This window comes from Colossoma macropomum, unplaced genomic scaffold (genome assembly GCF_904425465.1).
Source record: "Colossoma macropomum unplaced genomic scaffold, Colossoma_macropomum, whole genome shotgun sequence".
NCBI classification, from domain to species: Eukaryota; Metazoa; Chordata; class Actinopteri; order Characiformes; family Serrasalmidae; genus Colossoma; species Colossoma macropomum.
In genome coordinates this window covers 30,995,405-31,008,659 of record NW_023494803.1, presented here as the reverse complement: position 1 = coordinate 31,008,659, position 13,255 = coordinate 30,995,405, and the positions used below count along the sequence as shown (strand labels likewise).

At 39.9% G+C, this 13,255-nt stretch overlaps 1 protein-coding gene across 1 annotated transcript in view; it reads left to right on the top strand.

Annotated features, from left to right (window-relative positions):
- Positions 1–13,255, top strand: part of dph6 (diphthamine biosynthesis 6) — a 69,389-nt gene that overhangs the window by 36,725 nt on the left and 19,409 nt on the right. The window contains exons 11-12 of the mRNA XM_036593300.1: positions 142–271; positions 426–600. Of these exons, the coding sequence (XP_036449193.1) occupies positions 142–271; positions 426–600 (305 nt within the window). The remainder of the gene's footprint in view (positions 1–141; positions 272–425; positions 601–13,255) is intronic.

The window sequence follows — 13,255 nt, the reverse complement described above, 5'->3', positions numbered from 1 at the left end:
CTCAATATATATTTTTTCTCTCACATTTTATTTTCATATACACCAAATTAGATTCCACTCATGTTTGAAATGGTTATTTTTCAAAAGCCAAGGCTAAAATGTTCTATATGAATTTGTGAAGATGTATTTGTTTGTTTGTAGGTGAATTGCAGGAAAGAGGTTATCAGTTAAAGCACATTGTGCTAGTTCACTTGTATGTGAGGAACATGGAGGACTTCGCTAAAGTGAACTCAGTGTACCGCACCTTCTTCAGCCTCAATCCACCAGCCAGGTAAAGCTTATTATGTCTGATCCATCCAGTTTACAGCAACACAGAACACTTAAACACCTTGTGGAGATACCTGTCTGTCTGAATTGTTGTCCTGAACTGTTCTGCTGGTTGCTATGCTAATGTCTGCACATTGCTGGTATATGTATTTCTTCAGGGTATGTGTCCAGACTTGTCTGCCTGCGGGTCAGCTCTTGCAGATGGACGTTTTGCTCCATGACTGGACTCTGCCTCCTGAAGATGGCTACTTCCACCAGAGGGACACCCTACATGTCCAGAGCTTGTCTCATTGGGCTCCAGCCAACATTGGACCCTACAGCCAGGCTGTGAGGGTGAGTCCCTGCTGACTGCTCATTCTCAGTCTCAGCGCATTACACTCATAATGATCCCTCACTCGAGAGACAGAAAATCAGAGAGGAATGTTTGAGTGTGTTGGCAACAGCTTGCTATGGACGCATTGGCTCTTATTCTTCAAAGTTGCATATGGTCATATCTGTTCATAAAATCACTGTACGCAAATATAAATCACTCTGGTTTGGTTGGAGTGTGTCTAAATAAGAGAGAAATAGTTTAACAGACTGAAAAATGTTTTATTTGTTAATCATCAAAATCACTATTAGTTCAATCGGTAATATCAGTAATGACTATAAAAACTGAAGAGATCAGTGATAATAAATATTTGTAGTTGCAATTGTAGACTTGGAACTTTATTAGCCCGAAAGTCCTTTAAGTGAGTAGCAAATATAAAAACATAGATGCTTCAAAATCAGCAAGTACTTGTATGAAACATCTTGAGAAACATCTTTTTTACTTATTTGAACTGTGTAAAATCTCTTAGGCAAAATATTTAAGTGGAAAGTGACATAATCCATAATTCAACACTGAGTCCCTGAAATGTTTAACATGAGATAAATACTTAATAACTCAATAGCTCAATCATGACACATTTAGTAGTCCTAGAAGACCGAATTGAGACCCTTGCACCTGAAAGAGTATTCCATGGCTGGGTGGATTTTTTTTCATGGAAGACAACCAATGAGTCTAAGTCTGCTGAATGTTTTCCTTTTATTGTCTCACACATGTATGAATTAAGTATGTTTCATGTAATTTATATGTATAATACAATACATATAGGTTTCCTTAGTGGCTTATTCTTGCACTGCCTGAATCATTAGTGTAAGTTAAATGTATAAAAGAGTAAAAAGAGATGTGTCATTTGCAAATTATGTGTACGCAATAGACTTGAGGGTGGGTGGTTGTTTTCACACAGCAGAAGCTGAATCAGCACTCGCACTCAGTCACTGCTCAGTTTGATGTCATATGTCAGTTTCATGATTCACACATTGAGTAGTCTGTGTGTCAATCTGGACGATCCAGTCTGCTCTTGTTTCTGCACAGCTTTGATGAATAAGGGACATCATCACAAAAATGATGTACTCATAAGGAAAGAACCTGAAAAACATGAAGACAAACATAGTAAAATGAGTAGACTGCCCATAGAGCAGTATGGATGAGCCACTGGCCATTTTTCAGTTTCCATACTTGCATGTTCAGAGTGCACATTGTGCCATGGGTGTTGACAGAGTTCTCACTGAGAATACAAGAAATAGCCATCCATCGACACTGTCTGTGAAGGTCTTCCGTACGTATGCTAGCTTTGTGGGCAAATGCTGGGCTTTGTCGTAAAGCCTGTTGGGTTTTATGTGACCTTGCCCCTGCTGTAAAACCCAAATAGTTAATGGAACTCCAAAGACAGACTCAGGACGTGCAAGTGTGGTTCCACGCATGGCTGGCACTACTGTTTACCCAGCCAAGGAAGGAGATTATACTTGTCAAGTTACTGTCAACAACACAAGTGTCCATCTCATCCCTGCAGCCTCCATCTCTCCTTCACGTCCCCCCATGAGTGAGAACATGTGTGCTGTACTTGCTTCCACTGAGCCAGATCTGCTTTCTCACACACACTGATTACATGGTCAGTATTAGCCAAATAGAAAACCATACAAGCAGTATATTTCAATAAAGTTAGTATAGTAAAGCCTTATCGTACAGTCATGTGCAAAATTGTTGATAAATTACATGTTTTGTTGCTTTTATGAGTGAAAATGAGTACACTTCCTCTACAGGGAATACACTTCTACACATTTTACTGCAATTTTCTAATGTTTACATAAAGGAAAAAAACAAAATGTGGCCTGTGCAAAAGTTATGACACAATTCATACTGTGCAAATGGAAATCGTGAGCTCAAAATTTTAGGATGTGTTATCTTATTTTCACATAGAAAATTAACAAAACAAATAATTAAAACAGGGATATTCATATGTTTGCATATGACTGTACATCATACTATCCAGAACACAAACAGGCTTTTGGACTACAGCTAGCACAACTATATTTTACTACTGCATTGCGCCCACAAACAAATAAGAAGGAACAGAGCACTGCAGAGTAAAACACAATGGCTGGCTGTCTTATCTATTAATTTCTGTTAAAATTGCAGACAGCTAGCATAATTTTATAAATTCAACAGCTCAATCATGGATAAATGCGTGTTATGCACCCCATTGTGCATAACATCCAATGCTCTGTGTTACATTTGCTAAATTGGAAAAAGTATATTAACAATGTCCTAATGCAGTAGACAGCTTCTCATATTGATACAATTACCCCCTTGCTGTGCCCATGCAGATGCGTTGCCCCCCACGTCTAAGTCTTAATGAGAAAGAGTGTTTTGGTGCTGATGGTGCAGGCACATTTTTACGGACAGCCTTTATGCCATGGAGCCGCTGAGGGAGTTGCACTCCCAGCCCTCCCTTCTTTCCCAGAAATAATTAGTGATTAATTGTTAAATCCCATTTAAAGGAGAGGAGAATAGCTTAGCTTAGCTTGAGTGCTTTTTCGGCATCTTAATTATTTCCCTGAAACTGTCATATTTCCTACATTGTTCTGGCATTTCAAGATCTTTTGTAAGGATAAAAGAGAAATTGCTTTGTATTTAATTGCATAATTTAATGGGAAAGAGGTTATAAAAAGAGCTTCCACTTAATGGCTGTAATATGAACGTACATGCAGACGCTGTCCTCTGTTATGTGGATATTGTTTAGCTTGAGCTTTTTGTTGAGTGATAGGCCTTGTGTTCCAATTGGGACAGCAGACATCTTTCATGAGATGTGTGTGGTCACCTCTGGGCTGGGAGAGAAGAGTTTGATATGCTACATGCCATGAGCTGGATGTGTCATCTGCTCAACCTTTACTCTAATTGCCAGAAGTATGATGATGATGTTTGGCTGTGTGACAGATTCTTATCAGCTTTGATTTACAGAATTAGTTAACCTTTATATTTTTGTTTTGTGTTGCTCTAGGCTCTCAATATGTTTTGTGATCATTTAGGTGACATCACCCGGGAGGCAGAAAAAAAGGCTAAATTTAATTTGCTGTTTGTTTATGCCTTTTTCTATCAGTTATACCCTTGATTAGGTTCTTGTTTTAGGTCATGTTTAGCATAATAATAATCTGATATTGTTAATGAGAAATTTTGGGTCTGTGACATACTTTATTGTGGTCATTGCTCTGCCTTGAGATATGAGTCAGGGGTCTGTTTTTCCAGCCAATTTGTTCGCGTTTTGTTTTTTTTGGCCTTTATTGCTAAGGCGATATACTCTATATAATTTGTTGCTCTTACAGAATGATCCCAGGTCCTTGAGTAATTTAGAAAACAAAAAAGCAGGGATGCCCAACTGTGTTGGTGATTTGCCTGTTCAAACACACCTACAGAACCTGATAATTAACTGAGAAATCTGATCAATTGTTTAGCTGAGCTATGTGGACCTCTGGCTTTCCAGTACCAGAGTTAGGCAACTCTGCTGTTAAGTATAGTAAGAAATATTTAAATGAATTTATATGATGCATTACATTAGTAAAATGTGTTGTTTAATCAGAACCACTTTTATTTTGCAAGCTATCAAATCAATGAACTACACAATTTGTCCACAGTACAAATAGCTGGTCTTCCAACAGTGCAGTAGTTATATTGAAGGGGGCAGCAATTTCTGTGTAGAAAGAAAAAAAATCAATTTTCTCTCATAACAGACGATTAAGCTTACATGTCGGCAGATGGTTAGAGTTGACCCTTCATTAACCAAAGTCTTACTTAACAGCATGAGTCCCAAATTGCCCATCGCAGCACACCTTCGAAATTTAATGGTTCTTGTTCTCCAGAATCCCATCAGTAGAACAACTATGAACTCTGGTTTCATCCCATCAATTTAAAAACAAACCAAAGAAGAATTGTGTTGGAGGTGCAGCTGCTAAAAACATACCCCAGTGAAATCATGATGAACGCCCTACCGAGGGACTGGACCCTTGAAATTCTATTTACTAATCCAATTTAAAGGCTAGGAGGAGATGTAGCGGTGGTAGTCCCAGTTTGGGGAATACACTCGTCCTCCTTCTCCATTGGGAGTGACAGCTTATTCTACAGAAACCTCATGTGGACCAGCAATTAGATTTGCATTGGATTTTGGAAATTGTCAAAGTGGACCACTGCACAGTTGGGAAAAGTGGTTCTGACGCCCACAATTAGTGTCAAAGGGAGGAGCTGGCCTCTGCAGTGGTTTAATTTGAATAATCTTCTTACGGGGGTTAAACATATTAAAACAATGAGCTAGACTGGCTGACCCTCCTGTTAGTAGGTTCAGGGGTCAAGTTCAGCTGCCAAGCAAAGTACCATAAGTCAGAGAGTTTGTATAAAGAAAAGAGGAGTAAAATAAAAATAAACTACTGAAATAGGCCTACGAAGTGTCAAAATCTAGGACTTTGCAAATCATGTTAATGGTAATGAAATAGTGGTGGAAGATGCAGTTTGTTCCCTGTCAGCTGTGTGGAACTATTTTCCACGAGGAACATCAGACAAGGGAATTGTAATCACTGTTCATTTTAAGTGTTATGAGGTGGTACAGCGCCCTCAAACTTCTCCACTACAGGTTTTTAATTCTGAAAACACGACATCCCACTCAATATGTGGAATACAACAAAACAATAGAAGCAAAAAGGAAAGTTTCTGTTAGCACAGCAACAACATCTATAACCACAGTTTTTGAAATAACAAAAGAAATTTATGAATGACAGTGCCAAAGTGCAAAGTATAACTAAGAATAATGGAATTCATGCTGGATTTTGTGGCACATAATGGTGACTACATACTGTAATATTTTTAACAAGTTTATTTTACGTGAACTACAATATTTATTCTGTTTTTTTGTTCAAGTTTTTGGCCCAGTGTGTCCTGAATTTAGGTTTCTTTGTTGCACATCACTAGTGCTAATCACTTTTTTGAGAATTGCCTTGGATTAATGTCAATGTCCAAAAATTTAAAACAAACCTTTAAGACTAGGAGAGCATGTTTTTTCTCCCTTGATTACATGAGCGGTCTAATGTGAATGCTCTACCAAACAGTCTCTGCACATGTATCCTATGGAGTCTGCATCTACCTCAGATATCAGAGGCAGCTAATTAGCTAAACAACAAGGCATCTAAAGCTTCACTGGGGCCAGGGGGTTCTATCATGGAAAGCGGGAAGGATATGCTGTGTGTACAGATTAATTAGGATGTTAAACTTCATTTTTAATACAACAAAATTAATCCCATAAAAGTGAGCCATCTCAGAGGAGGTGCTCGTCAGCCCCTGACGATCTCCCTTCGCCATAATCTATTAAAACAGTGCTTTTATCTCACCTCGCCTCTGTCATATTTTATGGATTTTTTCATAAACACTGCCTATACTTCATAAATGTCTCAATTTTCTAGTCTATTAACATTACTTCAAAAGCAGTTGATAAAAGAGGCAGGCATGCATGAAATAATGCACCAATAATATGAACTGCTGGAGGCTAGAACAGTGGGATGGCTCTTCAGCGATTGAGCCGAAACAATGCAAGGATGCTATCAGCTCTAATAAAAGAACAAACCGTCACTTGAGGAGGAGGAGGAGGGAGAGAGAAACAGTGTTGCGGTGCAATTGGGTTGAAGAAAAATGAGTAGTTTGTTTTTATGGCCTCACTACAGTGTCTACAAAAGCTGCAGCTTCTGGACTCGGTTTCATCTCTCTGCTGCATTGATAAGCTACAGTGATGTGAAGACTGATTGTCTCTCTTGAGTTTTCCTACAATTATGCGGCTACTCCTGAACTCCTCTGCTTTTGTTAAGACTGAGGGAGAGCTCTGTGTTTTGACAGTCGAGAAAAGGCTTCACTCAGAAACATCCCCTTACTCATAGCCTGCGCAGGCAATGTTTCAAAGTGTCTTTTCTGAAAGCATCACATCCACAGGCCTTACTCATACCTGTCTCTGCTTCCCCCTCAAAGTTTGGGGTCAGCTCTTCACTTGAATCTGACAAACACACCACCCAGCTTTCAGAGCTGATCCAGTTGTGGCTGAGTGGAATGCGGAGGGAGAGCACCCTCAGGGTGTAGAAACACACACCTGTTTTCTCCCCCTGCTCGCTGCCCCCGCGCCTGGACCCCAGCTCTATTACCTGGACCACCAGGGTCGAACTTACTGACTCACCTGCGCCAGACTGGGACTGATACACTCCTGACTCCTGACAGAAAGTGCATGTATGTTATAGTAGGTGCTGCTGTTGAGAGACACAGGCCTGATCACTGCAGATGACTCACAGCTACAGCTGGTGTTAACACGGCACCTAACAATGATCTCTATAAAAATAACAATGTTTTATTATTATCGTGATAGAATGCTTTTGTAAGTGTATTATGGATATCGTCAGTACTTAAAGCACACTCACGTGTTTCATTACAAAGTGAGCATAAGTAATCCTGTTTAATTTGATTTAGTGCAGCACAGTGTGTTAATAAATTGAATAAAAATCAATATACACAAAGTTTCAGTGTGCACTACTAGTGCAGTGTTTCTTTGTGTCAGAATATTGTGATATGTATCGTGTATCAGGAGAATGTCATAGTATTGTGATCTAATATTTTTGCCATATCGCCCGTTCCTAATCTCTATAATCGGTTTATCTGTCTGTTATTGTTTGTGTTAATTGAATAGCTGCACTAGTAGGCTTTCTGCAGTTCCCTCTGCCTCTGCCACATCATCACCCTCATTGGTGTGACCAGCGATTTCTTCTTTTATGGTAGATAGAAGCTTTATCACCCCCAGCATTTCCTGCAGTATATTGCAGTCTGTCAGATAGACAGCGTTTCATATAAACTTTATAGGGAATTTTGCTTTTATATCATTTCACCCTGAGGTCCTGAATGAAGACCCACAGGCAAATTCATCACTTTCAGAACTACCAAGTTTATTACAAGTTTTCTTTTCATTTTTTTTTCTGAAGATATTTCTAATATTAGATGTAAGATATTCCAGTTGCATAAGAAAGGGGAAAGCCAAAGGAAAATAAGTTAAAAAAAAGAGGAGTTTCCAAAACTGGAGTTCAAATGTATGATGCATGTCCACCAAAATCTTTCAGACTGCACTTTTACTTTAGATCTCAAAAGTTCCACAGGTGTTTCTGCCCAGTGCTATGGAAATTTGAAATTATGTGTAGCTGTCAAGATGACATTACTAAGAAAAGGAAATGGATAAAAAGAAGAAACTTTGCAAATCGAACAAAGAAGTTGCTGGTGTTCTCAAGACTGGTGTTCTCTCATGGTCTGACCAGCCGAGAATCCGGACCTCAACATCATTGAATGTGTTTGAGGGATCCTGAAAAGCAGTAAATGCAGCCAACTTCTAAGTGGTGGCGTGGAAAAATATCCCTGCAGATTTCTTTGAAAAACTGAAAGCAAGTCTTCTGAAAAGAAGTTGTAATAGGCAAAGTGTGGACACACAGAATACTGAAGCACTTGCTATTTATTTGTTGAGGCTTTTGATTTTGCACCAAAAAAGATTCTTGTTACAAGCTTGACATCGTAACATTAGTAGAACCTTTTTTGGTGCTGTATGGATCTTTTTCAAAAAGGTTCTATATAGAACCATGTACAACACATTGGTTCTATATAGAACCATTCTCTTTAAGAACGCTTGAAGAACCATCTTTTTTGAAGAGTGGATAGTCCAAAAGTTTTCTACCAAGTACTAGTAGTTACTTATTTTTAAAATATTATCGTTGTCTAACAATAAATCCTAAGAATAACAATTCAGTCAAAACAGTATGGCCACTTTTTTACGTAGTTGGCGTCGTCGGCTACTAATTGACTTTGCCAACTGATGGTTGCAGCCCTGGTTGGTGTGTCTCTGATGGACTTCCAGGTGTTGCAGACAGTACAGGGTGTGAAGCTTTTGGGGGTCGAGGGGGCACTTTTGTGAGAGGTGGCGGGCTGCAGGGTGAGAGAGGAATAATTATTTGTGCCCCCCTCCCCTGCTGTGACCCGGTGGAGGCTGAGCCACTGTGGCAGCAGTCATTTTGTGGAATCATAGCCCATGTTAGGCGCATTATCTGCTGCCACGCGACATCGTTAGGGCTGGTATTAGCTTGTACCAGGCGAGGACACAGGAAGGACTGGATGTGTCAGAGCAGATCGCCTTCCTGCGGCCCCAGTGCCGCCGCGCTCCCCGGCTACCGCGACACACTCCTCCATTAATGGCCCTGCCTTGACAACTGATCCTAATTGCCTCTGAACAGCTCTTCATGTATTATTGGTGCCTGACTGCCTTGGTTCGAGTCAGCAAGCCACAGGCAGGAGGACAGGATCAGCCCTGTTCCTCCTGCCCTATACACACACACACAGGAGTATGTCTGGGCAGTGACCATCACCCACCTAACCAGTGAACCTCATGAAGAGGACTTTTTTTTTTGGCCTCAGCTCCATTTTCACCCACCTAAACCCACTTTCCAGAAAGCCAGCTCCCACTTCTGTGTTGTATTTCTTTAAATAGTGTTTTCATCAGTAGAAAGCATTGGATTTTTTGGCAGAGAATGTATTAGGCGTTGTCTGAATATAAAAGGACAGATTGATTTGTGCATTTAAAATTCCATGGCAGTAAATGGAGGCTTTAATGTGGATGAGTGTGTTTACACTTCCTCTCTGCCGACAATGTCTCCGAGGACTGTCAAACAGCTGTAATGCGCATCTGAAAAGAGTTGTGTAGCTCAATATGTCTGCAAAACAGGTTCCACCCATCATGGGCTAGTGACAAATACTCATCTTCAAGGTTTTGGTAGAGAAATCGTGCATTTCGTACGAAGCAGCTAGTGCATTTTTTTAAGCCATCATTTACTGCAGGAAAGCCACATTCAAGTGAGGTGAGTATGTCCCAGCAACAAAATGTGTAACCGAATATCAAATACATACATGAAAAGAAAAGCGGCAAGCACTGTCCGGTTTGATCACCGTCTGGAAGAGGAGCTGTATGACCATCCTATTACTATGGTAACGAGGGCTTCTATTCCTGTATGCCACTGTTTGTGTGCTCAGTGATGAGAGGCCAGAACTGACAGGACAGGCAGGCGGGGGCAACGCACACACAGGCAGGGAAAGACTCGCCACACAGCGCAAAGAAAAAGGGAGAGAGAGCGAGGCTTGAGTTCAGTGTTAGACAAATAGGGTTAGACTTAAAAGGTTACTCCAGTGAATGGTCAAAACACAGGTAGTTGGCTTAAATAGTGTATTTTGCATGAGAAAATGTATCTCTCAAAGCTTGCTTTTTTGTGGTCTATTTTTAGCCCATTTTCTCTGCTCTCTTAAACACTGTAATCTCACGATTCCTTTATATGGTGGCTGACAGTAAGTGCCTTCCGTGAAACATGATTATTGGGTCTTCATGCAACAGTGGCCGAGCATTGCAGTTTTGTCTTAATTTATTAAGGAGATGTTAGTTTTTAATGGCAGTAGCTAAAACTGATGGCTCAATGATATTAACATTTATGTTCCATTTACTTTTGGCCACTCGTGTTGTCATTAATTTCTCATTGAGGGCTTCGTTTGAGTTGTAACTTTTAACCTTGGTCATTCATTTTTCATTAGCCATTGTCATTTTAGCCCATTCTACAGATATAAAAGTGTTGTGGATGAATAATAGACAATGTCCTGTTTTAAGCAGCCTTGTGCCTTGGCCAGAGCACCATGTTCAGCTCTACACAGATTTATTATTTATATAAGTGTGCCTGGCCATACGCATATCAATGTTGACAGTCTTGTTAATAAAGTTAAAATGTACTGAGCCGTATACAGTATTTGCAAAATAATTAATAGGTTGTTTAATTAACCATAAAAAATTGCTGATAATATTATTTTAATACTTATATAATACTTAAATACTTACTTAAATACTTACTTACATAATACTTTAATAATTATATATGGGAAAATATACGCATGTATGATTTTATGAGAAAGTTTTTTTTTTCTGAAAACAGTCTACAAACAACCCACAATTTTATGCATGTCCATGAATTTTAAATACAGTGTCAGAATTATTGAACATAAAAAAGTTGCTGATTTACAAAGCATTGCTCTAGTCAGCAATAACGAAAAATGAATGGAATGATGCTGCCTGATCTGAAACCAATAGCAATTAGATCATCACCCAAGTGACCAGATGGCTTTTATTTAAAATAAATACTAATTCAGGCAGTAATGATTTTGTGTAGACGAAAACATTTTGTAAAAGTCCCAGAAATATGAAACCTGCCAAGACGGTCCAATGGCTGCTGCTGGCTGTCTTTCATGCAGCCATACTGCCATCTTTTGAAATGATGTTGAACTGCAAGGCACTTCAAGAGGACGTCTCTCTGTTTTGATAGTTTTCTTGCCTTGCGTTTATAGATGTCTTGTGCAGGTCGTCCCCGTGCTGTGCACAGTGCGGTCTGACTAACCTTGATGTGTCCAAGAGGCTGTGTCCTCCGTGCTAAGTGATTTCTTCATAGTGCCGTCCAGGCCCACTGTGTCAGGCTGATGTGCCGTTGGAAGGCAGGGGAAAGACAAAGTGGACGTCACTCATGCTACGACCGTCCCGCACAGACGCGGCACTTTGAAACCCTGTCTGTGCAAAGAGCCTGACAAAGCCTGCACTGGCACTGGACATTTCTTTTTTATTGTTATTATTTTATTTGCTTCTGTCTTTTGGAGTTTCCCCTCAGATCTGAGATCCACATGGACACCAGAGGGTAACCACATTTTTATTGGCAGTGGGAAAACTATATTACAGTAACCACAGTGTTATTTTTATATATATATATACATTTATTTAAAAAAAAAGAAAGCAGTGGAGACGAGCTAGCGAGGTGGGCACAGCTGGGAGTGGAGGCTGAACAGGGGCTGAGCGCTGCTGCTTCAGCATCATTCAGTCAGACAACATGCCCCTCAGCTGAAACTGCAGAACCCTCCCCATTCTCTCGAATTAGGGAGATTAGTGGCAAAGCGCATAATGCAGGATGATGGAATTTGTCATAATTTGCATTGTCCTGGAAAGATCCGGTTTGATAGAGCGATGCATCGAGGAGCTTGTCATGTCCCACGGGCAGGTCATAGAGGAATCTTGGCAGAAATGATTTTTGCGATATGTGCATCAGTCGTAAAAGCCTCACAACCAATTTGTCAAAAAAGCAGAGGTTGAGACAGTTTGATGGCAGCGAGGCATTTTGCCTTAACACAAAGAGGAAACATGCCCCCATTCTCACTTAGACACAGTCCTGCAGATCTTACCGTTTAATCATGTTTTATTGTCAAATTCCACCACTTTTTTGTTATTAACTGGATATAGAAAAAAATAATGTTATAAATATAATTATTTCTAAGGCATTTAATATTTCTAACTTATAAAAAATCTCACATTTGAAAAAAATAAAATGATGGCTTAATCAAAATATGTCAAGGTATACTACTCTGTTTTATTTTGTGTCTTTGTGAAATGTGTCTTTTAAGCCTTCTTGACTGACCTTGCTTCTGCTCCAAACAGCCGATAGAAAGAGGAGAGTAATCAGCATAAAGTTGACAAAAGCTGACATGACAGTGTTACTTATCCACGCAGGCGTCTCTGGAAGTGGGCATGCCGAGGTCAGACAGCCGGGGAAGCTGGGTATTTACAGCTGCATGAAGAGAGCAGAGAAAAGAGGCCAGTGTCATCACAAATGACCCTGCTTTATCTGGCTACCAGCCCCACTACAATCATACCTCATATCATTTTCCCAAATTTCACTTAGGATATTTTTATCCGTACGCTGTGTCTGTAATTCTTTCATCCCAATAGGCTGTAACAGACGCAGGAAATGCAGAACGATGCTGGCCGTCCTTTGTGCATTTCATACAGCTATTTATGTCGCCGTTTAAGTAACACTGATGTCGTGTGACAGTTGAGCATATACGGGTTAGGCTTGAAGGAGAGCACAGACAACAACAACAACAAAAAAAAAAAGAAAAAAGAGAAGAGAAACAAGAAGGGAAGACGTTTTTTAAGAAATGTTCTGTTCTGTGGAGAAGCACTTCTGAAAAAGAAGAGTTTGAGGCTCTCCTGAACGTTCTGTATTTGTTGAAATTAGGTGTTGGAGGATGAGTATTTCCTTAGGGCGTAGCTCACCGTGAGCCCATCTCTCATCATCGCCCGCTTCCAGACATGATTCGCTTTGAATGCACTAATGCTGAAAGATCCCAAAGACTTGAAGCCTGTTTGAGATGGAATCAGACACAAACTGACAAACTGTCTTCCATTGCAAAAAAAGGATTAAATGGAATCACCAGTCATACCTTATTTATATCCTCACGTCTTATTTATTTCTGTACTGAAATAATGCACAAATTCTGTGATGACTGAGATTTGAATAAGTGACTTACAGGAGATACAGGAGAAAAGATTGTTTCAGTAGATGTAGTACCCCGCTTGAGTCTACCATTTCAGTCTCAGTTATATATTTCCCTTATTTATATATGGATCATTCTACCAAACTGGTTCAACGTCTGAGTTCAACACCCATTTCAGACTTTTAACTGACTTGTACTTCAGACTAAAACCCCTTTACTTTGGGT